The sequence below is a fragment of the Mesoplodon bidens genome (assembly GCF_964165515.1).
Source record: "Mesoplodon bidens genome assembly, chromosome: 15".
Taxonomy (NCBI): domain Eukaryota; kingdom Metazoa; phylum Chordata; class Mammalia; order Artiodactyla; family Ziphiidae; genus Mesoplodon; species Mesoplodon bidens.
In genome coordinates, this window is record NC_138171.1 from 38,172,997 (window position 1) to 38,199,401 (window position 26,405).

Sequence of the window (26,405 nt, forward strand, 5' to 3'; positions counted from 1 at the left end):
CTGCCAGTCATGGCCAGTGTCAGCAAGAAGATGGCCAAATCAGCACTTTCTGTGGAGACAAAAGAGCTGGGTGAGAGGTCTATGGGGACAGCCCCCTCCCCCAGTCCTCCCCCTTCCCCCCCATCCCCAGGCCTGATGCCCAGGGCATCGTGCCCAGTTCCACCCTCCACATCTACAGCAGAAAACCCCAATCCAAGCTTCAGCAAGGTAGAAGCGGATCTTCTCTCACGTAGAAAAAGCCTGGCAGTAGCAAGGGCAGAACCTCTCAGGTGAGTTGCCCCTTTGCAGCTCTGCCCACCGTTCAGGTGAGGGGAAGCTAGGACTCTGTGGTGTTCCCTGCTGCTCTGAATAACTGGGGGGGGGGGCTGTCAGTGAGGGAGGGGGGCCGGTGGGGGCCGGGGTGGGAGGAGGGCAGGAGAGGGGTGACTGAAACTGCCAGGTGGCACGGGTGAGCTCAGGTGCATCACAGCAGCACCTGGGTAAATCCCTATCTCTCTTTAGACCTCAGTTTCCCCACCTGTACAAGGAGGGGCCAGTACTAAATGGTGGTTTTGTTTCCAACAAGGAAGCTTCTTAGTTCATCCCTGATGGGCTGGTGTCCTGGGAACTTTATCCAATTTCCTGGTTCCAGAAGCCTCAGGTGTCGAAGAAGGGAGAGGTGCCCACAGGGCCCAGGTGCCATTTGATCTGGGTCAACCCCCCTCCCCGGCCCTGCCCCAGTTTGGGCAAATCACACTTTCTGCTACACCCCACTTACCCCCTGTCTGTTCTGAGCTCTCTCTCCTGCCCTAGAACCTGGGTGTACAGACCAGGTGGGCTTCAGGGATCTGTGAACTGCCTGAAGCTGTCTGCAAAACTCCGTGTGTGTGTGTGTGTGTGTGTGCATGCACACGTGTGCGCATACATGTGTGCATGTGTGTATGTGTGTACGCATATTGCATGTGTCTGGGGAGAGTCCCCATGGATTTTAGAGTTTCCAAGGCATGTGTGGCCCTAAAAACTTATAAGAACCCCTGGCCTGGGCCTCTCCCTTTGTTTTCTGTGCTGTCTCCCCTCCCCAACAGAATCCCAGACCCCCAGCTCTAGCCTGGAGCCTCCCAGCCTCCCAGCCTCCCAGCTGGTCTCTTAGGGCTTCAGCCTGCTCCCACAGGCTGCCAGGAGAACTTTCCTTTTTTTTTTTTTTAAATAATTTTTTTTTTTTGGCCACACCTCAAGGCATGTGGAACTTCCCCGACCAGGAATCGAACCTGCGCCCCTGTAGTGGAAGTGCAGAATCTTAACCACTGGACCACCAGGGAAGTCCCAGAACTTTCTGAGTAGTTTCCGACTGAGTCCTATCTGCTTTCTGTCATCAGGACCCCCCTGGCCTTTGTAACCATCCTGAGCTCTCTTCCTACCCCACACTAATTCCCAGGCAGAATATTCAGAGGAGAGTAACCTGCAGAAGCCCTGCCCTTTTACTCTTTGTGTTTCCTCCTCTCCATGGTGAGAGAAGTCCCTGTTAGAACTCATTGCTCACAGGAGAAAATCCAAACTCCTAATAGGCACTCAAGTTCTTTTCTAACCTAGCCATTTGAAACAAAGTTCACATTTCGTGAATGCAGGCACTATTTGTTCTTAGCACTTCACCTAGATTAAGGTATTCAACCTTGATAACAGCCCTAGGAGGTAAGTGTGTCACTAGCTCCATTTTATAGATGGGGAAAACTGAGGCCCAGAGAGGATTGCCCATGAGCTGGTAGGTGATGGAGCTGGATTCTTACCACTGCACTTTGCCTCGGGTCTTATGTCTCAGTATCAAGACCGTCCATCCCAGCCACATGGAACAATTCACTCCATGTTTTCTGAGCTCAGCCCTCTCCACTCCCTTCCCACCCTGTTGACACCTCCTCCAGAAGCCTGCTCTCCACTGGGCTCACTCCGCACTCTCCTCCTACCTTGGTCTCCAGGTCTGGCTCCCCTGACCAGCGGAGACCTCCTCAGGGCTGGTCCAGTGCCCACCCTCCATCATCAATATCATGACCCATTTGCTGAACTGAAGTGAAACACGATCTCCAATTTATCAGTGGGGAAACTCAGTTCAAGAGGTGAAGAGGACTTCCCTGGCGGTCCAGCTGTTAACACTCCACGCTTCCACTGCAGGGGGCATGGGTTCCATCCCTGGTCGGGGAACTAAGATCTTGCATGCCACGCAGTGTGGCCAAAAATTAAAAAAAAAAAAAAAGGCTCATTCATTTCTCAGAGATTATGGATACCAGTGGAGGGATGGTCGGTAGCAACTTAGCAAATTCATCCATTCAGCAAGTGTCATTGAATGTCGACCCTTGGCCAGGCAGTGCACTTATTCACAGGGCATATAAATAAGACTGGGCCTGGTGCCTGCCCTTCCCAGTCTCACTGTACAGACCACACCTCCCCCGACACACCCACATTCCCATATGCAAGGGAGATGGAGGTGAATTTGAGATGGGCTTTGAAGGGGAAATATGATTTGTCTAACCGAGAAAGTGGCGAGGAACCAGCAAGGGCAAAGGAACTGAGGTTACCTCATCAAGGGGAAAAGGGAGAACAAAGGCACAGAGGCCAACCACAGCCAGGTACCTTGGGTGTTGGGATTCAGTTACTTCTCATCCCTGGACGGCCACTTAGCCTCTGCCCTTGACCTCCCTGGGAGGGGGTGGAGGGTAGGGGATGTGGGGTAGGCGGGTAGCTATCCCAATCCTCTGATATTGTAGGAGTCAGCTGCTGCCGGGGGAGGATGGTGCAGGGTTCAATCTGTATCTTGAGTACCACTTTTTCCAAACTAGTGTTGGGAGAAAATCACCAAGACATCCGTGCCATTTGTCCCCACCCGTTTTGGCCTCAAGACAGCTCAGTAAGACCTGGAGTTCGCACGTCAGCTACCCTGTCTCCTCCTCATCCCTTCCGGTCCAGTTCAAAAGTCACCTCCCCTGTGAAGCCTTCCCGGAAGCTCCAGGAACCTCCCCAACCTTCTCCGCAGCTTCCCGAGCTTCCATCTCTCGCAGTGCACTGGGACATCCTTGTGAGCAGAGCAAGGCTGAAGGATGCTCTTCCGCCAAACACGACTGAAGCACCAATAGGTGCCCAGAGCTGAGGTGGGGGCTGCCGCGCCTCGGACGCCCCACGTTTGACTGTCGCTGGAAGCGGTGGACAAGGTTCCACTCCGTTTTCCGCCCGCCCGCCCCCTTGCGGCGCGGCGCCGCAGCCTGAGAAACGCGAGGCCGCGCGAGCGCGCGCCTGACCCCCGCCGCGCCAGGCCCCGCCCTCCCGCGCCCGCCCTAGCGCCGGCCCCTTTTGTTCCCTCCTGGAGCCCGGCCGCTCGCTCCGCTCCCGCTCAGCTCCGCTCCGCTCGGCCACCGGGAGCGCAGGCAGCGGCCGGGGCTGCCAGGGTTAGCGGCGGCCGGGGCTGCCAGGGTCAGCGCCTCCCGCCTTCCCGCCGCTGCTCGGCCGGCCGCACACGCGGCGCGAGGCCCGGGCCCGGAGCGCGAACGCAGAGCCCCGGGCGCCAGGAGGGGCTGCAGCCGGTGGGCAGAGGCGCGCGGGGAGGGGCCGCAGCATCCTCTGTCCCCGCGGCGCCCGGGCCGGGAGAGGAGGGGGCCGGGTGCCCGGCCACCCGCCGCTCAGCCTGATGCTGGAAGAGCGAAGGTAGGAGCAACCGGAGGGACCCCGAGGGAGGGGGCTCGATGGGCAACAAAGGACCGAGGGATGCGGGAGGCCGCGGTAGCCCCGGCCTGGTCCGAAGCGGGGCGGCCGGCCCGCAGGCATTTTCGGGGTGTGGGGGAGGTCCAAGGGTCGGGGGCTGGCGGGTGGGTGTGAGCGGGAGCTGGTCCTGGGTGCACCCCCAACTTCCCCGTCGCCTGCAGGCGAGGAGGGGGCGCTGCTGGTGTTGGCGGACCCTTCCCGGGCTGCGGGTCCTCTCGGTGAAGGCATCACCGGCACCCTCGGTGCCCCCAACAGGGCTTCGGCACATATACTGGGGAGCCGCCCGTTCCTCCTCCCAAGGGCAGCGCTGGGCGGCTGGACGCGCCGCGGGGCTCTGGGCTCACAGGCCCGGCGGAGGGGGGTGGGGTGAGGGTGGTGGTGGGGTGAGCCTGGTGGGCGCGGCTACGCAGCCCCAGGATCTGGGAGGACACGGAGCCCCAGCTCCGCCGGCCGGGGTCGCCTGGCCAATGCCCTTTGCACAACTTGGTTGAAGTGCATGGCGGAGGGGGTTAGGGGGAGACTGGGGTGGGGCGGCTTTCCGCAAGGGTGGCCCCCCCCCATGCTGGCGCTCATGGCTGGTGAGGCAGCACATTTTCTGCCCTCCCCACAGGGAGGGGCCGTGGCCGCGCGGAGGATGCTCCGCTGGGCCTCCAGGGCCCGCCCGTTTGGGTCCTTCAGGCAGGACCTGGGCGGGGCGGGTGCCCACTGGGCACTGCCATGCAAGTCCCAGCCCCACCCAGGATAGGAGGGGGCACCTTGTGGGGAGTCACACACCCAGCTGCGAATCCCCCAACCTCTGAGATGCCGCCTCTCCCTTCTGGGTGAGAAGTGGGAGTCCAATATGGGGGGGCTGCCCTCCCCCCTGTAAGATGCCCAGGGAGGCTAGTGGGGGTGGTGCTGGCTTAGGGTTGTGGGCAGAGGAGGGGGAGGGTGCAGGGAGTACCACGTGGGGCAAGACTTCCAACCAGTTGTAATGTAAACAATGAGCCCTTCATTCATCCAGCTTCTGTCACCTGGCCCCGCACTGCCAGGGGCTGACAGGTACCCTCACTGCTCCCACGGAGCACAGCCCAGCAGCCTTTGATGAGTGCAGTGATGGGGGAGCTGGGAGCACAGAGGAGGGACACCTGGAGGATGGGGTGGAGCAGGGAGCTTGATAGAGCTCACTGTAGAAGTTTGCTGTCAGGATGCCAGGGAGGCTTGAGGGAGGGGAAAGAGCATTGGCAGGGGATAGAAGTCAGTCAGAAAAGGAGGCAGGAGGCCTGGTGGCTGGTGGCTGAGAGGAGCAGCAAAGGATTTGGGTGACTGGGGCATGAGGTTTAAGGCAAGGGAGGTTCTGTTGAGGGAAGGGATTGTTCTGTCCCTCCTACTTTCCCAGGTGGGGCTCCTTAGACGCCCTTCTCCATCATCCCCGGATGCATTGGCATCTGCAGTGCCTGGCCTGGGAGGGGTGTTGGGATACAGGCTCTGGGACAGGTGGAGGGGGATGGGACGTTGAGTTTCAAAGGCAGAAGAGTCTGGCGGAGGAGACCTGGGGGGAGCCTCAGCACACAGGACTGTGTACCCGTAAGCCCGCAGGTGCAGCCAGCAGGCTGGGAAGGAGGTGCCTGGAATTTGTATCCAGAGCCTGAAATCCCAAGGGGTGCCACCCACAGAGGCACTAATCCCTTTTCAGCATCTGCTGTCCACTCTGGCGATTAAGAGTTTGGATGCTGGAGCCTGACAGCCTGGGTTCAAAGCCCAGCCCTGCCACTTACTAGCTGTGTGACCTCAGACAAGTCACTATAACTCTCTCTGCCTCAATTTCCCCATCTATAAAATGAGGATACTTAAGGTATCTACCTTTTAGGGTTGTTGAGAGAATTGAATGGATGGATGTGTGCAAAGTGTGTACTGTGATGGAGAGAATGCCCGGTGTTAGTTGTCGCCACTGTACTAGGTGGCCCTCCAGCCTCCATCCATACCCACGAATGGCCCATCCCCTCCCCAGCTGTTTGTCCACTGTCAGGTAGTCCTGCCTTTAGCCCTGCCCAAGGCCCTGCTGTTCTCTGCTTCAATGCAGCCTCTTCCCTGGGCTGTTCTCTCTGCTCTGGTCCAGCCTCCCTTGGTGATGGGAAGGCCACCATCCCCACAGCCCTGGCCATCCTTGCTCCTTCTGCTCTGGTCCACGATGTAGGGGACAGTTTTCTCTTGACCTTTCCTCCCTGGCCTTGCCACCCTAAAGATTGATCCTGCCCTCTTGATGCCACCTACCCTACCTCTGCTTCAACACCCAGAGGAGAGAAGCTGCGTTCTTCACCCCTCCTGGTTCCCTGCTATCTTTTTTTTTTTTTTTTTTTTTTTGTGGTATGCGGGCCTCTCACTGCTGTGGCCTCTCCCGTTGCGGAGCACAGGCTCCGGACGCGCAGGCTCAGCGGCCATGGCTCACGGGCCCAGCCGCTCCGCGGCATATGGGATCCTCCCAGACCGGGGCACGAACCCGTATCCCCTGCATCGGCAGGCAGACTCTCAACCACTGCGCCACCAGGGAGGCCCCCCTGCTATCTTAGTCTGAGCTGTCCTAACAAAATACTAGGACTGGGTGGCTTATCAACAACACATTTATTTCTCACAGCTCTGGAGGCTGGGAGTCTGAGATCAGCATGCCAGCATGGTTGAGTGAGGACCCTCTTCCGAGTTGCATTTATTTTTGTATCCTCACGTGGTGGAAGGGGCTCGGGAGCTCTCTGGGGGTCTCTTTTACAAGGGCACTAATCCCATTCATGAGGGATGCACCCTCATGACCTAATCACCCCCCAAAGGCCCCACCTCCTAATACTGTCTCCCTGGGGGGGTAGGATTTCAACCTATGAAGTGGGGTTGAGGGGGACACATTCAGACCAAAGCACCTGCCTGGTGGTCCTTGGGGAAAATGTCAGCCTTCGTATAGGTTAAAAAGACAAACCCAATGCATATTGAATGCTTACTCTGCCAGGAACTGTTTGAAGCTCTGAGTGCCTGTATTAGTTTGTGGATATCTTGATACCATTGCCTCCATTTTACGGATGAGGAAATCAAGATGTGGAGAGATTTCCCTGTTTGCCCTCCACACATTTGTTAAACACCAACTGTGTGCTTGGGAGACCTGCTTCCTTCCCCCACCACACCCACCTACCTACCTGGTTCATTTTCTGAAAGCAAGGTTTTGGCGGTGCCTTCCTCAAACACCTCCATCCCATTGGCTCAAGTACAAAATCCAGACACTATCTGGCCCTCAGGGCCCACCCCCAGATGGCTGTGCCCTGCCTTCCCAGTAAGGCTCTACCCAGACAGGCCTCACCTTTTATAAACTGACCAATGACCCTGGCTTGATGGGTAGGCCTGGCCCTGAGCTGGAAGAGGGGGGAGGGCCCTGACACATGTCTTAAGATTATTTTGTCGCAGGGAACAGGAACCACCTCCAATTAGGTTAAGCGAAAGGGGAGTTGAGAGGAAAGGAACTTTGCAGGAAGCAGTTGCAGGCGGCCTGGCTCAGCCTGGCTCCCCCAGGACCCGGGAAGCTGGCAGGCAGCCCCTCCTCCGACTTTCCTCTCTCTGGACTGTGGTTTCATTTTCTCATCCTCTCCCAGCGCCTGTCTCTTCTCCTCTCCCTGTAGGCTGCTCTCTCTGGATTGCTGGCATGGCCGCCCTGAATGGTGGCTTCAGCTTGAGGCCCCAGGACCACCCGGGGCACTCCCCTCAGTCTCTGGGTGCCTGAGAGCCGGATGGGCCCAACCTGGGTGAGGGCGCCCACCCCATCCCCTCCGCTGGTCGGGGCAGGCCACGTGGTCTCTGGGGCTGGGAGCGGGAGACAGTGCTGGGCACAGCTGGTACAGTGTCAGCTGCAGTTATGACGTGGGGTGTGTGCTGGGGAGAATGGGTGAGTGGTGGCCTCGCTGTCCCTGGCAGCCCACTGCAGGCCTCCCGCCCCCCCCGCCCCGCCCTGGGCTCAGGGGCAGAGGATGTGCTCTCCCTTCAGCGCCTGGGAACTGGTGTGTGGGGGGTGGCGATTGCTGGCAGGGGACCCCCCCGTCCCACCACTCCTTCCTCTGGGCTGTGCTGCCAGGCGCACAGAAACAGTAACACAGAACTCAAGTTTTCAGAGGACACGCTTCAAAATGATAATGAAACATTATCCCTCTGAATAGAAAGTAGAGCATATCAGGTGGTTTTTATTAACAAGGCATAAATTTGGGGCCTCGTGCACTTACTGGCTTCCGTCTTCCCGGAGCAGCTCTGGCTCCATCCCTGGAACCTACCTTTGACTCCAGCTGCAGCCCAGAGAGACAGACGCCCACTCCTCATTCACTTCCATCTGTGCCTTTTTGGCCTTTTCACCCTGAGAGGGGGGAATTTGAGGCTCACAACGAGGGCCTGGTTTTCTAATCTCTCCTCCCTAAGGAGGTGACGCTGTGGTGTCCAGGGCTGATCCGCTCCTGCTTGCACCCATCTCCTCCCCGGGGTGCCCCAGTCCTGCCCTCCAACCTGCAGCGTCGAGGGTGATGGCTGGGCGGAAGCCAGCCCCTCAGTGTGGGGGGAACACGGTACACCTTAGTTTTGGGCCCTGCCTTTGAGAAGCTTTTGCTGAATTAGGAAGACATCAGCCCCCTTCCTGAAAGTGTAAACGACATCAGCATCTTTGAGCAACATTTTAAGGCCAGAGCAGAAGAGCCTCCCTGCCCAGTGGGGTCATTGCCCCGGGAGTGGTTCAAGTCCCAGCGAGGGTTGCTCGGGCAGGGCACGGGGTGTGTGGGAAGGCTGAGGAGACTGTCTGGGGGAAAAGGACTGGGCTGCGTCCCGAAGGGTGGGTGGACTTGGGTAGGTAGGGAGTGCCTTCCATATGGGCACGGGGAGAGAAAAGTGAAGAAGTTTGGGTGGCAGGGTGTCGAGTGTCCGGCGGCGGGGGTGGGGTTCAGCGTGGAGCCCACCATTCTTCCAAGTCCACTGTGAAGTCGGGCATCTGGTTGTCGGACCCTGCGATGAAGGAGGGAATGACATTTGGTGTTTTCCGATTTTTTTTTTTTTCTTTTTTGCTACCTTGTATCCTGATTCCGCTCCTGCCGTTCCCTTTTCTGCTGTAGACTGTTCCCTGCTTAACTTCATCTGCTTGTAAGTTCGCTCAGTCAGCTCACATTCAGCTTCTTTCCCATTCAGCTGGGCACTGGGAACTCAGAGCAGAGGAGGGAAGGCATCTGAAAGGGTCTCGTGTGTTCTTTGTCGGATTCCAGAAAGGACTCGAGGTGATTTACAAAGATAAATGCAGTATAACGAGATGAAAAAGATGTGAGAAAATCAGAGCAAGGAGAAACCCTGGGTAGCAAACATCAGATGAAGCTGGAGGAGCTTCGGCACCTTCTATCGGCGGTAATTTGACTCTGAGCTCTCTAGCAGCTGGATCGAGGGGGATAAGGAGCTTGGAGTGTCTTCGCATTGTCACGTTGTCTCGTGTAAGCCGCCGCTATATATAACGTGAAAGCCTGAGCGAGGGGCAGCAGCCCCAGGGAAGGGCTGGACAGGGTGGTCCTCGTTCTGGGGTAGGGTCCCCGTGAACCAGCATCTAGAATGCGGGGGTGGGGGGTTGGAGGAAGGCAGCCACCTTCTGATCTTTCTAATCCTCCTCCTGGAGGGTCCTTACCAGCAGCTGTGGGAGCCAAGAGCTGGGGCTGAGGCTCACAGCCAGCCCCCTCCTTGAGAGCCTAATGGGCTCCAGGGGTGGGTGAGACCTCGTGAGCCAGGAGCCAGACTGGTCCCTGCTGGAGAATCCCCATCCTGCTAGGAAGCCTCAGGGACTACCATACAGGGGTGTGCAGAGAGCTCTGGACACACCCACTTGGCTCCAGGACTTGGCTAAGGGGCAGAAGAGGGGTGAAGGCATTCCAGCAGAACAGGCTATGGGCTGGGGTGTCTTCAGGAGCAGTGAGAAGTTCAGGGAAGCTGGAATCAGGGTGCTGGGTGGGAGGGGTCCCAGGAAACAGGCCAGAGGCGGGTGGGGGCCAGGCCAGCTGGCAGAGGTGCTGCGGACCATGGCCTTGGTACCCAGGGCCGTGGGGCACCCTCATGACCTCTTGCTTAAATCTGTGCCCCTGTTCCTGCAACCCTGTGCCTGGAGGAGCGTTGGTCCCAGTTCTGTGGAAGTAAAGAGCAGTGGTTAAGAACGTGAACTCCAGGGCTTCCCTGGTGGCACAGTGGTTAAGAATCCACCTGCCAATGCAGGGGACACGGGTTCGAGCCCTGGTCAGGGAAGATCCCACATGCTGCAGAGCAACTAAGCCCATGCGCCACACTACTGAGCCTGCGCTCTAGAGCCCGCGCACCACAGCTACTGAAGCCCGTGTGCCTAGAGCCCGTGCTCTACAACAAGGGAAGCCACCGCAATGAGAAGCCCGCACACCGCAACCAAGAGTAGCCCCCACTCGCCGCAACTAGAGAATGCCCATGCCCAGCAATGAAGACCCAGCGTGGCCAAAAATAAAAATAAATTAGTAAATTAATTAAAAAAAAAGTGAACTCCGTGGCCAGAGGGTCTGAGTTCGAATCCCACCTGCAGCTGCTCAGTTGTGTCATCCCGGGCAAGCGACTTGCCGGCTCTGGGCCTCAGTTTCCCTGTTTGTAGAGCTCCCAACAGTATCTTCTTCACAGGGCTGCTGTGAAGACTGAACAGGTTAATATCTGTAAAGGGCTCTGACATGCCTGCAGCAGAACAAATGTTACTGGTCTGGGAATTCCTTGGGCTGAAACAGCTTGTCAGGGGATAGAGCCTCATCCCCTCTGAACCGCCACACCCAGCACACTGCACAGGTTCAGAGTCAGGCGCAGCAGCCTTGGGGGCGTGGGGCAGGGCTCAGCAGGTTCTGGTTAATGTTACTGACAGTAATGATAGCTGTGCAAGCTCATGAGAGCCTCTCAGGGCAGCAGGAACCCACTCTGAGAGCAGGCCTCAGTCTCTACTTGATTCCCTCCAGAGACAGGGAGCTCACTACCCGATTCTTTGCTTGTTGGATCTACTGGTGAGCACTGGCTCTGTGCCGGGTTTGCTCAGTGCTGGGATTCAGAAGAATGTGAGTTAATCCTCTCTGTCCTTTCCAAAGATAGCTCCAAGCGGTGAGTGTGGCCATGGGGTGTGACAAGCTATTGTGGGCCTCTAAGTCAACATGGGAAGGATGATGGAGGCAGAGGAGTGTATTTCATTCATTCATGTATTCCTTAGACATCTTTTGAGCTTCTCTATGTGCTGGGCGCTGTCCTAGGTACCGCGAGTCCTGAAACCAACAAGATGTGCAAAGAACCTGCCCTTTAAAGCTGCTCCCAGTGAGAGAGGCTAGGGATTATGCCAGCGAATGAGAGGAAGGGTATTCTAGCAGAGGGAACAGCATGTGCAAAGGCCTGGAGATGTGACAGAATGTGCATGGGGTGGCGGTGGCACTCGCCCAGAATTTGGTGGCTGGGGAGCTTTGAGGTGGGGAGTGCCTTTCTGGAAGCAATAAAAGAAAACACTGACTTTGAGAGGTTTAGTGACTGACCTCACCCCTGGGACCACCAAGTTCTGCCCCTCCTCCGCCCTTCTTTCCCCTCCACCAGCAGCCCTGGCTGGCCCTGTTGGTAACCATGGCCCCCTGCCTGGTTCATCCCTTCTCCAGGCCACCCAAGTGTGACCCCCTTCCCTGATTTCTAGCACCATTAATAAATTTTGCCTGCCTTTGAACTTCTTTTTTTTTCTTTTTTTTTTTGCGGTACGCGGGCCTCTCACTGCTGCGGCCTCTCCCGTTGCAGAGCACAGGCTCCGGACGCGCAGGCTCAAGGGCCGTGGCTCACGGGCCCAGCCGCTCTGCAGCCTGTGGGATCTTCCCGGACCGGGGCACGAACCCGTGTCCCCTGCATTGACAGGCGGACTCTCAACCACTGCACCACCAGGGAAGCCCTGAACTTCTTTTTTTTTTTTTTTTTGCGGTACGCGGGCCTCTCACTGTTGTGGCCTCTCCCGTTGCGGAGCACAGGCTCCGGACATGCAGGCTCAGCGGCCATGGCTCACGGGCCCAGCCGCTCTGCGGCATGTGGGATCTTCCCAGACCGGGGCACGAACCGGTGTCCCCTGCATCGGCAGGCGGACTCTCAACCACTGCACCACCAGGGAAGCCCCTGAACTTCTTTTTAAATGGAAGCACACAGTCACACTCTAAGCACTTTTACATCTGCCTTCTTTCACTCAAGAGTCACAAGGTTCATACATATTGTTGCATGTGGTTGTACTGATAGTTTGTACATTCTCATTGCTGTGCTTTATTCCATTGTGTGAATAAACCACCAGTTATTTACTCATTCTGATGGAGGGATAATTTGGCTTATTTTCAGTTCGGGAGTATTAGGAATAGTCCATATCTTTTGGTGCATGTATGTGCACTTTTCTGTGGTGGCATAGCTAGGAGTGGGATAGCTGGGTCATGCTCAGCTTTAGTGTGTAATGCCAGGCTGTTTTCCACATTGCTTACACCAACTTCCACTCCTACTAGCAGTGCATGAGCGTTCTGGATATTCCACATCCTCACCAACACTTGTTGTGGTCCGTGTTTCATTTTATACATTCCGGTGGATGTAGTGTTGTCATGGTGGCTAATGAAGGTGAACATCTTTTCACCTGTTTATTGGTCTTTTGATTACCGACCCCCCCCCCTTTTTTTTTTTTTTGGTGAAGTGCCTGTTCAAGTCTTTTGCTGATTTTTCTAACTCGATTTTTGGAGTTATTTCCATATTCTGAATAGGAATCCTTTGTACAATACAGGAATTACCAATTCTTTCTCTCTCTCCCTCCCCACCCACCCCCATTGGTATCATTTGATGCACGGAAGCTCTAAATATTGTCCAGTTTATCCATCTTTTCCCTTATTTTCAACACTTCCTGGGTTGAAATCTTTGCCTGCTCCAGTGTTAAGGCAGATCTTCTTTCATGTCTACTTCTAAAAACTGTATTGTTTTACCTTTCACATTTAGATCTGCTGTCCATCTGGAGTTGATTGTTGTGTACGATGTGAAGTACATGTATTAGTTTCCTGTGGCTACTGTAACAAATGACCACAGACTTAGTGGTTTAAAACAACATAAATGTATTATCTTACACTTCTGGAGGTCAGAAGTCTGAAATGGATCTCACCAGGCTAAAAGCAGGATGTCAGCAGGGCTGTGTTCCTTCTAGAGGCTCTAAGGAAAAATCTGTTTCTAGAAGCCTTTTCCAGCTTCTAGAGGCCTCCCGCATCCTTTGGCTGTTGGCCCCTGCCTCCATCCTCAAAGCCAGGAATGTTAGACCGGGTCCTTTGCAGGCTGCCATCTCTTTGCTTCTCTCTCTCCTGCCTCCCCCCTTCCACATATAAGGACCCTTGTGATTACATTGAGTCTGCCTGGATAATTCAGAATAATCTTCTGTCTGGTCAGCTGATTAGCAACTGTTCTCTCTGCAACCTTAATTCCCTTTTGCCACGTAAACTGACACGTTCACGAGTACTGGGGATGGGGCCGTTACTCTGCCAGCCACAGAAGGGAGCATGATTTTTTTCCCATGTGGCTGTCCATTTGATCCAGCACCACTTATTGTAAAGACTCTCCTTTGCTCAGGGGTAATTTTTAGTTGCGTGTGCAAATTCCACCCCGACAGGCTGGGTTGGGGAGGAGAACCCAGGAGATGGGGGTGACTTTCCTGCAGCTGCCCTGGCCTGGATGTGTTGGATAGGGCTGCCATGGAAACCAGAAGTGAAGGAGGCAGTAGTGAAAGATGACTGGGTCAGCATCCTGGCCTGGAAGGCAGGATACCAGAGCCCGTTCCTTCCTGTTCCCCTGATCGCTGGGTGACCTCAGCAGGCCCCTCCCCTCCTTGGGCCTCTGACTCTGTCTGGTCTCAAGGACCTTCTTGGCCAGCACAGGTTTTCTTCATTTGGGCAGCTGACTCTCACTGTCCTGTTTGCTTCACTCCTGTGCCCTGGGCCTCAGTTTTCCCATTCTGTGAAATGGGAATAAAGGTGGGTCTGGGGGCAACTTGAGGTGCGTTGTTCCCCAGCCCTTCTTTTTGGGCCTGATGAGGGACCCCATCCAGCAGAGCCAGGGTGATGCCTGCCCAGTGTCCTGGGCCAGTAGCAGGAGGGCTACAGATGTCCAGTTGCTGGGGCCGTGGGTGGCCACACAGCCAGGAGTGGGTTCTGGGGCCATGGTTGTGCCCTGGTTCTGAGCATGCCAACTGTTTGCGTGCATGCATGTGTGTAAGACAGGGAAGTATATTGAAGTTCCTTCCCCTCCCTAGACCTGACACAGCCCTGATCCTTTTTTTCTTTTTTTTTTTTTTTGGCTGCCCCACATGGCTTATGGGATTTTAGTTCCCCGACCAGGGATCGAACCCTGGCCCTCGGCAGTGAGAGCACGGAGTCCTAACCGATTCCCAGCCCTGATCCCCTTTGCCGGGAGACAGGATCTGAACTCCAAGCTCGAGGGGAGGATGGCCACACCCCAGTGTGTCCAGCTCAGGTAGGACTGACAGGATGGCCCTTCCCAGGGCTCTGCAGTCACCCCAGGGGTGGGCAGGACACAGAAGATACCAACTGACTTTACAAAGTAAGAACCACAGCCCTGAGCTCAGAGGCCATGAGGATGGTAGGATGGTGAGTGTGTGGGACTGGATGCCAGCCTTCCGGCCTCAGCCCCTGCTTGTCTCCCCCCGGCAGGTGCCAGGGAAGTAGGGGAGTCGACCGGTGCTCTTAGATTGGTCTGTCCTTCCCCGCTCAGCCCCGTGGGTGCTCCTGCACCCCATGTCCGAGCTGCTGGCACGCATGCGCTGCCGTCTTCCCAGCGTCATCCTCTCTCCCCGTCCTTGAAGCCATATCAGCTGGTGTGGCCTGGGTTCCTGCCCCAGCCCTGCTGTGAAGCTTGGCTGGGTCCCTTCCCCACGCTGGTTCTGGATGGCCGCCAGGCCCCTGGGTACTCCCAGGGCGACTCGGGGCCCCAAGCCGGGCCCACCACCACCCCATTCTTCCTGGGGTCTCCCGTCCCATCTCCCGCTGCTGGCCGGCCCCTGTGTGAATGTTGGGCTCACACAGCCCGCCCCGCGGCCTCACTGACCTGGGGAGAGCAGGGGTGGGTGGGGGGCTGGGACGCGGGCAGACAGGCGCCATCTCCTCCGCTCTCCCAGGCCTGAGGGGCAGCTGGTGTGAGCCGGCAGGACTCGCAGCGGGGGCTGTCCCAGCTCTGCTCTCTGCTTGCACGTGGGGATTCTCGCTTCACCACTGGGTGAAATTCCCTGAACCTCAGTCGCACGCGAACAAAATGGGCCTCTTTTCCAATCAGGATGGGACAAGCAGTGGGTGCCGCCTGGGCTGAGGCTCATGGGGACGTTGGTCACACTCGCCCTTGGGGCCCCTGCTGGATGTGGGGGTTGGGGTAGCACTGGGTTTCTGGTGCCGGTGGGAGTGTTGGGATGCCCCGTGGGGCAGCTGGGGGGGCCCGCGCCACGCCCACATAGGGGCCTGCCTTTGGGAGCCTGGTGGTCAGCACCCATGGGGTTCAGTCTGTTTGGGGCCTGCCCCCCCATTCCTCTTGGTGGGTGTGCATGGGGAGGGGAGGAACTGTTTCCTCTCCCCGTCCCCTGGTGTCTGTCTTTAAATTTTTTTTACTTAAATTTTGAGGCACTCAGAAAGAATAGACAGGGCACAGTGAACTCCCATGTACAGCCTGCAGGACTTGAGCAAATCTTGGGACTTCCCTGGCGGTCCAGCGGTCAAGACTCCGCGCTTCCAGTGCAGGAGGGGCAGGTTTGATCCCTCCCCTGGTTGGGGAGCTAGGATCCCACATTGCCATTTGGCATGGCCTACAAGAAAAAGAAGAGGAGGAGGAGGAAGAAGCAAATCTTACAGATAGAAATGAAGCCCCAGTTGCCCAGCCCCGGCCCCGTTCCCATCCCCCAAACGGCATTTCTTGGCTGTTGCGTGGGATGCTGTGGATAAGCGCCACGTAGGCGCCTCCAGGACCCTCGGCCAAGGTGCCCGGCCGAGTCTCCACTGCACCTGCACTGTTCCCCCAGGCTGTGCCCGCCCTTCGCCCAGCCCTTGGCCCACCTGCCCTTTCCCCGAGGCCTTTCTAGCAACTTGGTATCACCTGGCTTTTTGACTTTTCGCCCATCTGATTGGGTGGGAAAGGGGATCTCCTTGCAGCGTGGATTTGCATTTCCCTGATGACTGGGGAGGCCCAGCTGCTCTCCAGCCTAACGACATCCAAGCTGGCCCGGCTGTCATCAGGGTGCCGTCAGGTCGGTGCCCTCTGGTCCCTTTCTTCTCTGCCTCCAGCCCCATATACTACACACCATGTGGGTGCCCCAGGCCTCAGTCACTTCACACCCAGCCTGTCCCCAGATGAGCTCCCCACCCTGGCCCCTTCCTGCTCCCAGGTCCGTCCAGGTGTTGAGAGGTTCTCCTGCCTTCTGCCGTCCTCAGCCCTGCCTCCCCCGCGCCTCCTCCCACCTGCCGTCCTCCACCAGTGCTTGTCACCTGCTTGGCATCTGTCCCCGCTCTGCCCCCTCCAGCCCCTGCCTCTGTCTCAGCTCAGGTGGAGGCCCTGTCACAGCACCCCCGTCATCCTCATTAGCTCCCCGAGGTTTTGCCGAAATGCTCATCCGATCTTTCCGATCCTTTGCCTGATGCCCTCCGTGGCTCCTCATCCCCTCAGCCTGATGCCTGGGCATGATTGGGAGACCCCTCCCCCCGCCAGGTGTCCCTTTCAGTCCCTGGATACCCACCCGCTGCACATTTTAGGCAATCTAAATCCTTAGCTGTTTGGCTGACCTGGCAGAGCGGAGTCTGTGCCCCACAGTTTCCCCAGCTTGGACCCAGCCCCCCACCCCGTGCTCCCAGTTACAGCACGCCTCCCACCACCCTCTTCGCTCCGTGGCGCTGCTGTGGTCTGGAGCCTTTGGGCTTTTGCAGTGAGTGGGCAGGGGCCACACTAAGTCCATCTCTGGCTGCCATGTAGCCCGGCACATGGGTCACAGGCTCAGGAGGTGGGGGGAGCATGGGCACCCCGACTGCTGGGACCCCTGGGGTGGGGAGGAGGAGCCCCCCCCCGAGAGCTGCGTCTGCTGGGCAGCAAGAGAGCCCAGGGTGTGGCTCTTGGCCGAGGTCTCTGAGCTGAGGTCTGGTCCTGGGAGCCGGCTTCCTGGTGCCCGCCTCCCATGCCCTCTGGGCGACGCTGGCACAAGGACATGGGCTTTCCACTGTCCTAGTTGGCATCTTTCCCCCTTCTGTCGGGCCGCACCCTGGGCCGCTGATTGGTGGAAAGTTCCTGGGCCTCATCCCCCGCCCCTGAAGCTACAGCCCGCCACCCCCAGGGCAGCTGAAATGGAAACCCTGAAATGCAGCCCGGGTTTGTCTTTGGTAAATGGTAATTGAGGGCGGCACAAAGGGGGCCTGTTGGTCTGAACGCCACCCGCTCTTGCTCGCCTCTCCCACACCCGCCTCGTCGGGGCCCCGGCTCCCTAGGGGAGGCGGGGTGTGCATCCCGGGCCTTTGGAGAATGTAATGGAGACCAGATCGTAGTGATGCTGCCCTTTCCACACAGCCTGCGTGCCGGGCACAGAGGGACATTCGTGGGGCTGTCTCACGGATTCGCTCATCCGTGCTCCCCACACAGCAGCAGTGCTTTCCCCCCCATTTTACAGGTGATGACTCCGAGGCTCGTGCTGAACCAGGGTCCCTCAGCCACTCCTGGTGGGTCTGGGGTTTGGACTCCATGAGACTGAAATCTACTTCCTCCCAGGCCTCCCACATCAGCTGCAGTGTGGCCAGAGGCCAACTTATCCCCACGTCCCGGCTTTTTCCAAGAAACCCCTCTCTTCCTCTGTCCCACAAGCAGGGCTGAGTCATAAAGGGGCCTCCTCCCCCTCTTCCTGTTCACCATTCTTCTCTCCATCTCCCCTTCCCTGTGTTCCCCCAGCACCGGAGGCCTGCACAGGGGCAGGGGTGGGACTGGGGTGGGCCAAGTAATGCAGCCTTGGTTCTTCTCTCTCCCGCCAGCTCCTCTGGTCTCCTTTGTCCGTGAGGCACGTGGGTGCTCTCCCCAGAGGCCAGGGGTCTCACAAATGTTATTCCAGGCCTGGGCCAGGCAGTGTAGGGAGGCGGAGGGCTAGACCTGGGTCTGGTTCCAGCCCAGCTGCTGAGCCATGTGTGACTTTGGGCTCGACCCTGCACTTTTGCACATCGGATGTTCCTCCTGTAAGGTGACCACCGCCTCATCAGGACATAAGGCCTGGCACACAATAGGTTCCTCACGCTGGATGCTGCTGGGTCATCAGGGTCTGAGAGGGTAGGAGGGTGACTGTGAGAGCCTCCAGAAGCCTCCCGTGGGAACAATGTCCCTGAGGATTTGTGGCCTTGAAGGCCTTTGTCCTCTGGGCCGTAGCACGTGTGCTCTCATACGGGATTTCCTAATCACAAGCTCTGTGCCAGGCACCATGCTGGGGCTGGGTTCTCAAAGAGGAGACTGTGACCCCACCTGGGGTTACCCGTGGGCTCCCAGGAGGCATGATGAAGGTAGGAGAACGGTATCCTCTCTCCTTGGCTCAGTGTGTGATCCTGAGGTCTCTGGGTCAAAGGTCCTGGGAGACTTCCTGGAGGAGGAGGCATCGAGTTAAGTGTTCCTTATGTGGTTGGAATAGGTGAAGTGAAGCAGGTGGGAGAAAAGGCACAGGCAGAGTCTGGGAGGTGGGAGACTGTCAGGCGAGTGGTGAGGAAATGCAGGGTCATCGGCAGCAAGGCTGGTTGGGGAGCCTCCAATGCCGGACACAGTTATGATGCCTGGTCCCTGTCTCAGAGGGCACATGGGCTAGTGAGGAGTCTAGACCAGCTGCGTGAAAAGCTGTGGTGTCAGACGGCCAGCTGGGATGATCACTACAAGCCACTCAGTCCTGAGGGCTGGGCCCTGAGGAGGTGAGGGTGGCCTCCTGGGCCTCTTATCCCCATAAGCCAGCATCATTCATCCATTCAAGTGATTTCCTGAGCACCTATAGACACCAGGCATCCCATCAGTGCTGAGGATACCACAGTAAACAGACTCAAGTCTTTTCCTTATGCAGTAGAGAAAAACAAAGCAGGGGAGGGCTGGAAAGGGGTTGTAATCTTCGAAGGGGACATTGGAGCAGATACTTGGAGGAGATGAGCAACACACTGGATATTTGAAGAAAAAGCATTCCAGGCAGAGGGAACAGCATGTGCAAAGGCCCTGAGGCTGGAGTGTGCTTAGTGTGAGCTAGTGTGGCTGGAGTGGAGTGGGTGAGGGAGGGCCTTGGAGGTGGTGAGGAGGGCCTTGAAGCCCATCGCACTAGGAGGAGCCTTCAGGGATTTCTTTTTTTTTTTTTGGCTGCATTGGGTCTTCGTTGCTGCACGCAGGCTTTCTCTAGTTGCGGCGAGCGGGGGCTACTCTTCAATGAGGTGCACGGGCTTCTCATTGTGGTGGCTTCTCTTGCTGTGGAGCGCGGGCTGTAGGTGTGCGGGCTTCAGTAGTTGTGGCACGTGGGCTCTAGAGCGCAGGCTCAGTAGTTGTGGCGCATAGGCTTAGTTGCTCCGCGGCATGTGGGATCTTCCTGGACCAGGGCTCAAACCCGTGTGACCTGCATTGGCAGGGGGATTCTCAGCCACTGCGCCACCAGGGAAGCCCAAGGATTTCATTTTTTATAGAATTTTTTTTAAGTTGAGATCTAATTTACACATTATTAAATCTATCCATTTTAAGTGTGCAGTTTGATGACTTTTAGTATAAACATACAGGTGTGTAGCCATCACCACAATCCAGTGTTAGAACATTTCTACCACCCAGAAAGTTCTCTCCTGCCTGTTTGAAGTCAGTCCCTGCTCTCAACCCCTGGCAACCGCTGATCTGCTTTCTGTGTCTATAGTTTTGAAATTTCAAATAAGTGGAATCAAGCTATATGGAGTCTTTTGTGTCTGGTTTCTTTCACTTAGAATAATGTTTTTGGAGGTTCATCCATATTGTCGCAAATATCAACAGTTGGGTTCTGCGTTTGCAGATATGGAGGGCTGACTGCACTATACCATTTTATATGAGGGACTTGAGCATCCTCGGATTTGGGTAACCTCAGGGATCCTGAACCAATTCCCCAAGGAAACCAAGGGACAACTGTGTACTATTGTCTAGATGAACTTTGTGTTCATATATTCACCAGTTGATGGACATTTGGGTTGTTTCCATGTTTTAGCTATTGTGAATAAGGTCACTATGAACATTGTTTTTTTTTTTTTACAAATGTTTGTATGGATATATGCGTTTATTTCCCTTGGGTGGTTGGGTCATATGGTAGGTGTATATTTAACGTTCTAAGCAACTGTCAAACTGGTTTCCAATGGGGTTACACCATTTTTCATTTCCACCAACAATCTGTCCTGATTGCTCCACATCCTCGTCAGCACTTGATATTGTCAGTTTTTCTGATTTTAGCCATCCTAATCTGCGTGAAGTGGTATCGCATTGTGGTTTTGATCCACATTGCCCTTGTGACTAATGATGTAGGTCATCTTTTCATGTGCTTTTTGCTGTTTACGTAGCTTCATTGGTGAAATGGGGATTCAAATCTTTTGTTCATTTTTTTATTAGGTCTTATTAGTAAGTCGTAAGGGTTCTTCATATGTTGGTGAATAAATGACCTTTATTAGATATATGATTTGTAGCTTGGCCCAAGCCTGACAGTGAGTGACTCCTGGGCTCCAGAATTCCTGGGGTGTCAGGGAGTTGGTCCGGGGATTAGAATGTTGGATTTGGCGGACTCTGGGGGGCGGGCCAAGGCTGGCAGGCATGCGCATACTCCCATCAGCTCACCTGGGCATGTAGGTGCCACTACTTTGTGCCTTGCAGGGGCTCATTTTCCTTTGCTCTATGTCTAACCACCCTGTGTGAGGAGCTGATCCTTCCCGTGGCTGTGCCAGGACGGTAATAGTGTTGTTGGCTCATCCTGCTGGCCTGGGAGCCTTTCTGGGGACACATATTCCTGCTGTGAGCATTGTGGGTTGGCTTCTGTATTAGTCAGAACTTCTTTGGTTGCAAGTGACAGTGTCCCTCAAAGAGAATTAGGCAAAAAGACATAACAATGACTGTGTGTGTCAGGATTTGTTGGCTGATGTAAGTGAAGGGCTCAAGTGACCAGCTTCAGGTTCAGCTGGATCCAGGCCCTCCAAATCCTGGGACTTAGCTCTGCTTTCTCTGTGTTGGCGTTGTTCCCTGGCAGTCTCTTCTGTGTAGTAATCCTGCAGCTCCTGGCTTTCATCCCACACCTAGACAGCCCCAGAACAAGAAGAGCACCTTTTCCTAAAGGTTCCAGCCAGAGTCCAGGCCCTGATGCTCCTTGGGTCACATGATCTTCCTTCAGCTAACCATGGGGCTCTGGCCAGGCCTGGGTCATGTGTCCACTCTCGGTGTGGGGATGGGGGGTCAGCTTATATAAGTCATATGGCTCAAGAATGGAGAAAAGCGTTCTCTAAAAAGGAATAATATTCTGTGACCATGGGTGGGATAAGGATATGGCTGGACGGGCAAAGGGTGTGGCATCCCCTACTGCATGAGTTTAATGTCCAGAAGGCACTAATTTCACCTGTTCCCGAGGTCCTGAGGGGGTGATGCTTTCTCCCAGAATCCTCTGTCCGTCCGCGGTGCTGTGCATCCCCTCTCCCCACTGGACAGTGTGCTCCCCTAGGTGGAGGACGCATCCTGCCTGCGGCTCTGGGGCAGGACAGGGCCTGGCCTATGGTGAGCCCTACATGAATACCTAGTTCGAGAGAGGGTGTGCACACAAGACAGTGGGGGAGTAGGGGATGTGGGCCTGTCCTTTCTGCCTCTCCCCCAACTCCCCTGCAGCCAGTCCCATCTTTCTGTCACCTAGTACCCTGAGCTGATCACCATGGAGATTGGGGGCTTCCCCTCTCAGGAATCCCCTTTGTCAAACACTAGTGCCCTATTTGCCATATGCATCGCATCCTTCTCTGCTTAGTCATGAAAACAGGGAGCTGTCATCGCGGGAGGGCAGGCTGAGGGCATGGCGAGTCCATCCTGGCAGGGGGTTGAGGCAGGTGTAAGCTCCTCTGTTATGTGTGTCGCCGCACCTGGGGTGGAGTGGGTGAGTGCTGGATGGTGAACCCAAAGCTGGCATATGGCCTGTGTGGTGAGGCTGGTTGATTAAATTAGATATTGTTTTGTCCAGCCTGCATTGAGGGATGTGAGCTGTTGGCTGGTCCTAGAGGGTCTGGGGGCCACTGGAGAGTGACCCACTGGGTTGCCCATGCATGTCAGAATCTGCTGGCCAGTGCTCTGTGGTGAGAGCTGCATTCAGCTCTTGGTGGCCGTGCTGACCTGCATGGTCCCGCTGAGGGGGCTGCTGGGGTTAATAGAGCCTGTGCCTTAGCCCCCTGAGCCGGCTTGCTCCCGATCTTCACCTCCTGGGTCTCGGATGTAAGAGAGAGTGTGTGCCCGACCCAGAGTCTGGCAGACTGGAACACATGTCCTGGCAGCGCCACCGCCATGCCGGGCCCACGCCTGCGGCCACTCCTCTATACCTCAGTTTCCCTATCTAGAAAATGGGGACGACCGTGGTCCCTGCCTCACGGGGCCAGGGGTGCTCTGCCAGCTGGTGACGTTGTGATGTGACCCCTCCTGTTCTCTGCCCACAGGTGAGTGACGATGGCGGAGAGCACGTGACCTGCACGGACCCTTCTCTGCCCACCGAGTGGCACCACCATGCAGAAGCCCAGCGGCCTGAAGCCCCCCGGCCGCGGGGGGAAGCACTCAAGCCCCATGGGCCGGACGTCCACTGGATCAACCTCGGCCTCTGCCACTGTGACAGCCACTGGCTCCAAGGAAGGTGCGCAGGGCCAAGGGGGGAGCGGGGGTGGGTAGTGCTTCTTCTGGAAGAGCCAAGGGAACTTGGGCTGCTCCCTGACCAGCCTGGAGGCCAGCAGTTCCCAGAAGTTCTTGTTGATGTCTGACCACATCCCTTTGAAAATTAACGGGCAGGGACACATGCTTTATGTGCATTGTTCCTTTTCACGCTCCTCCAAATTTGGGAGGCAATACCACTGTTGGCTTCCCTTAGGGATGAGGAAATGGAGGCCCAGGGAGGCATGGCAACTTGCCCACGTCACTCAGCCTGGAAAACACAGCCCGATTCAAACTCTAGCCTCTGCCAGCCTCCCTGCCCCCACTCATTCCCCTTCCAGGGTCTGAAATGATCCCCATCTTCCCATCAGCTTTCTTGTCTACCACCCAGACCTATGCCCTTTGAGCTTTACTTGTGTAACCTCTAGTCCTCCTGCTGGTGGGCAGAGGGTTCCTGGCAGGGCAGGGGTCAGGCCAGCTGCTCGGGCTGGATGCACCAGCTCTGAAGGCAAATGGGTTGAGGACAGCTGTTAGCTATTGGCTTTTTCTAGTGATAAAAAGTAAGAGAGTCCACTCTGTAATATTTGGAAAGTTTGATGTAGGGGTAAAATTGCCTATAATCTTCCTTAGAGGTAACTATTACTATTTTGGTTTATATCCTTTCACTTGTTTTTTAATCTTTGCAATCATGCATATACAACTTGAAAATCTGCTTTTTTCTTTTTTTATAAATTTATTTTATTTATTTTATTTTTGGCTGCATTGGGTCTTCTTAGCTGCACGTGGGCTTTCCTCTGGTTGCGTCGAGCTGGGGCTACTCTTTGTTGCAGTGCACGGGCTTCTCATTGCGGTGGCTTCTCTTGTTGCGGAGCTCGGGCTCTAGGCAGGCGGGCTTCGGTAGTTGTGGCACGCGGGCTCAGTAGTTGTGGCTCGCAGGCTGTAGAGCGCCGGCTCAGTAGTTGTGGCGCATGGGCTTAGTTGCTCCGCGGGATGTGGGATCTTCCCGGACCAGGGCTCGAACCCGTGTCGCCTGCACTGGCAGGTGGATTCTTAACCACTGCGTCACCAGGGAGGCCCTCTTATTTTTCACTTTGGTAAATAATGCTGTGATGAACATCTTTGGCACAAATTCCCGCTTTGACGACACTCCAGCCAGCAGGGTAAGACAGGGTCCATCTCATCTGATTGGCATGGAAGTTTGGAGAGGCAAAACCAGTCACAGGCCAGACTGGGCAATCTGGGCCCTGGGTAGGGTCAATGAAGTTTGAGCCAAAGGCACGGGCAGTTGACAGAACCAGGTCCCTGGGAAAGCCAGACAGCTAGCATGGAAAGGTGAGGAATATGTGTCATGTGGCCCGTGGACAGCCCTGCCTGGTACAGGCTTGTGTGGAGGCCCAGACAGCCCCTTTCAAGGTGGCAAATCCTCCTTTCCTCATTTCTGAGCCTGAGAAGAACGTAGGCAGGGAAAAAACAAGGAGGAAAGGCTGTTCCGGGTGAGGGAACAAGTAACACAAGGACCCTGAGGCAGGAATGGATTGTTTGTTAAAACAGAGAAAGAAGACCAGTCTGGGTAAAGAGGAGTGTGAAATGAGGTTGGGGAGGGCGGCAGAGGCACGTGGTGGAGGGCAGGGGGCTGGGCTTGTTTTAAGTGTGCTGGAAGCTGTTGGAGAATGTTAGCAAAGATCGTCTGGTGTTGTTGGCATCCCTCAGGCCACCAGGCAGAGGGCGGGTTGCGGGGGTTAAGAGCGGGGCTGGGAAGACTGGTGAGGAGGCATGTGGTCACCCGGGCGAGGATGTTTGCACTCACTGCCAGGGCTGGGGGAGGTGAAGGGGCTGACCACCATGAGTGGGCTGCAGGGAAGACTTCCTGGAGGAAGTGTGAGTGAGCTCAGCCTTAAGGAAGCGGGGATTGTAAGTGTGGAGGAGGACGACGATGTGGGGCCTGGAGACAGAGCATGGGCAGAGGCACCAAGTGGGCCTAGTGGTCTAGAGCGGGTGGGAGTTGTATATCCCACTGGCTGGAGAAGGGCCCCAGCCAGGCTTGACCCTGACCTTCTCCTCCACTGGAGAGAGCCCCTAGCACCTTCTGGACTCTTTCCTCATTGTCTCTTCTCTGATCCAGAGGGCCTGAGTTCTGGCTCTGATCCAGCTCTAATGTCCCTCCTGTGTGACCTTGGAAGCATTACTTAACCTCTCTGAGCCACAAATGGGATAATGTCATTTCTCTCAGGGAATCAAGTGAGTTAATAAATGGGAAGTGCCTGCAGGCACAAGACTCATTAAAGAGTAATTTCTTTTTCTTTCATCCCTCCATAATCTCATTACAGAAAAATTTGAGTGATAAAAGAAGGAACTCCCATTACCCCTCCATTTCACCTAATCACAGCCACCACTGTGTCATATTCCTTCTGGTCTTTTTTCCTGTTCACATGTTGTTGTTTCAAGCAGTTAAGTCATGGGTTGTATTATCCAGACTTGCATCCTACTGCTTCACATTTGATTGCGTTCTATGGGAAGTGCCCCCCGCCCCCGTGCTATGGCAGTGTCCTCTTTGCCATCATTTTGAATGGCTACATCCTGGTCTCTCGAGGGAAGGGGAATGGCCACACTGTGTGGCCTGCTGATTGCCTCCTGGTCACACCGCGTGGTGGTCTGGGGGCCGCTGAGGGTGGGGGCTGGGTGGTCAGACTCTGCCTGGACCCCAGCCCCGCAGGCCTGTTCCTGTGTGGGAGAGGAGGTGCCACTCCATGAATGCCCGACTGATCACAGAGACACGCCCCCTGCTGAGGGACAAGGTGGTGGCGGCAAAAGCTGCGGTTGGTGCCGCCCTCCTTCCCGCTCTGGCACCTGCTGCCTTTGCAGGTCAGAGAGAGACAGACCCCCGGGCTGGGGGAGGGAGCAGAGAGCCGGGAGCAGTTGGCCAGGGCAGTGGAACCCTGTGACAGGGGAAGGGAGATTTCTGCCGCCCAGAGCTGCTTTTGTCCCTGCTCCAGGTCTCATAACAAGAGTCCCAGCAGAGGCGGGATGTGTGACAGCAGCAGGGGGGGACGGTGGCCCCATTCCTGGCCCACAGGCTCCCTCACCCACCCATGGAACTGGCCATCAGCTCTCCGAGGTGCTGGAGGTGCCCACCCCCATGGGACGCTGGGAGGCTGGGACTCCGGAGGTGGGTGCTGGAGCACCAAGAGAGGGTCTGGCAGAGGCTGGAGCCTGGTGGTGGTTGGAGGGGGGCAGTTGCTCTGGGAATCGGGACAGTGGCAGCCTCCCAAAGCATGAGCTCAGCCTCCAGGCAGAGGATCTGCCAAGGGTCAGGCCTGGGCTGATGCCTCCACCCTGCCTGGCCTGTGTCGGTTCCCAGAGCAGCAGGACCAGAGGGGCCATGGGAGGGGGTCTCTTATACCAGGAGGTGGCCCAGAGGTGGTCAAAGCAGGTGCACAAGAAGGTGGTCTGGGACCCACCAGTGGGCCAAAACCTGGGTGGGGCCTCTAGGTCAGGGGCAGCCCAGCCAGATGGGATGGACCCCCTGGAGGCTGTTTCAGATCAGGCAGTCGGGACGGGGGAGGGGGTCCTCGCTCAGGAGGTGACACTGGTGTGAAGATCTTAGTGACAAGCAGGAACCCGCAAGGTCAGGGAGAGGGCATCCAGGCAGAGGCAGTAGTGGCTACAAAAGTCCTGAGTCTTGAGACCTCTGAGGACGGGGATGGAGAGCGGCTTGAGAGGCCTGGGCAGGGTTGTGAATGGGCCCGGGCAGGCGTGGCGACCAGAAG

General features: G+C 56.3%; 1 protein-coding gene across 2 annotated transcripts in view; it reads left to right on the top strand.

Annotated features, from left to right (window-relative positions):
- The first annotated feature begins 3,317 nt into the window (after nt 1-3,317).
- CLIP2 (CAP-Gly domain containing linker protein 2) overlaps nt 3,318-26,405 on the top strand; it is an 80,569-nt gene continuing 57,481 nt past the window's right edge. For both annotated transcript variants that reach the window (XM_081255787.1, XM_081255786.1), the window contains exons 1-2: nt 3,318-3,666; nt 22,434-22,624. In XM_081255787.1, the coding sequence (XP_081111913.1) occupies nt 22,501-22,624 (124 nt within the window). In that variant the 5' untranslated portion in view covers nt 3,318-3,666; nt 22,434-22,500. The remainder of the gene's footprint in view (nt 3,667-22,433; nt 22,625-26,405) is intronic.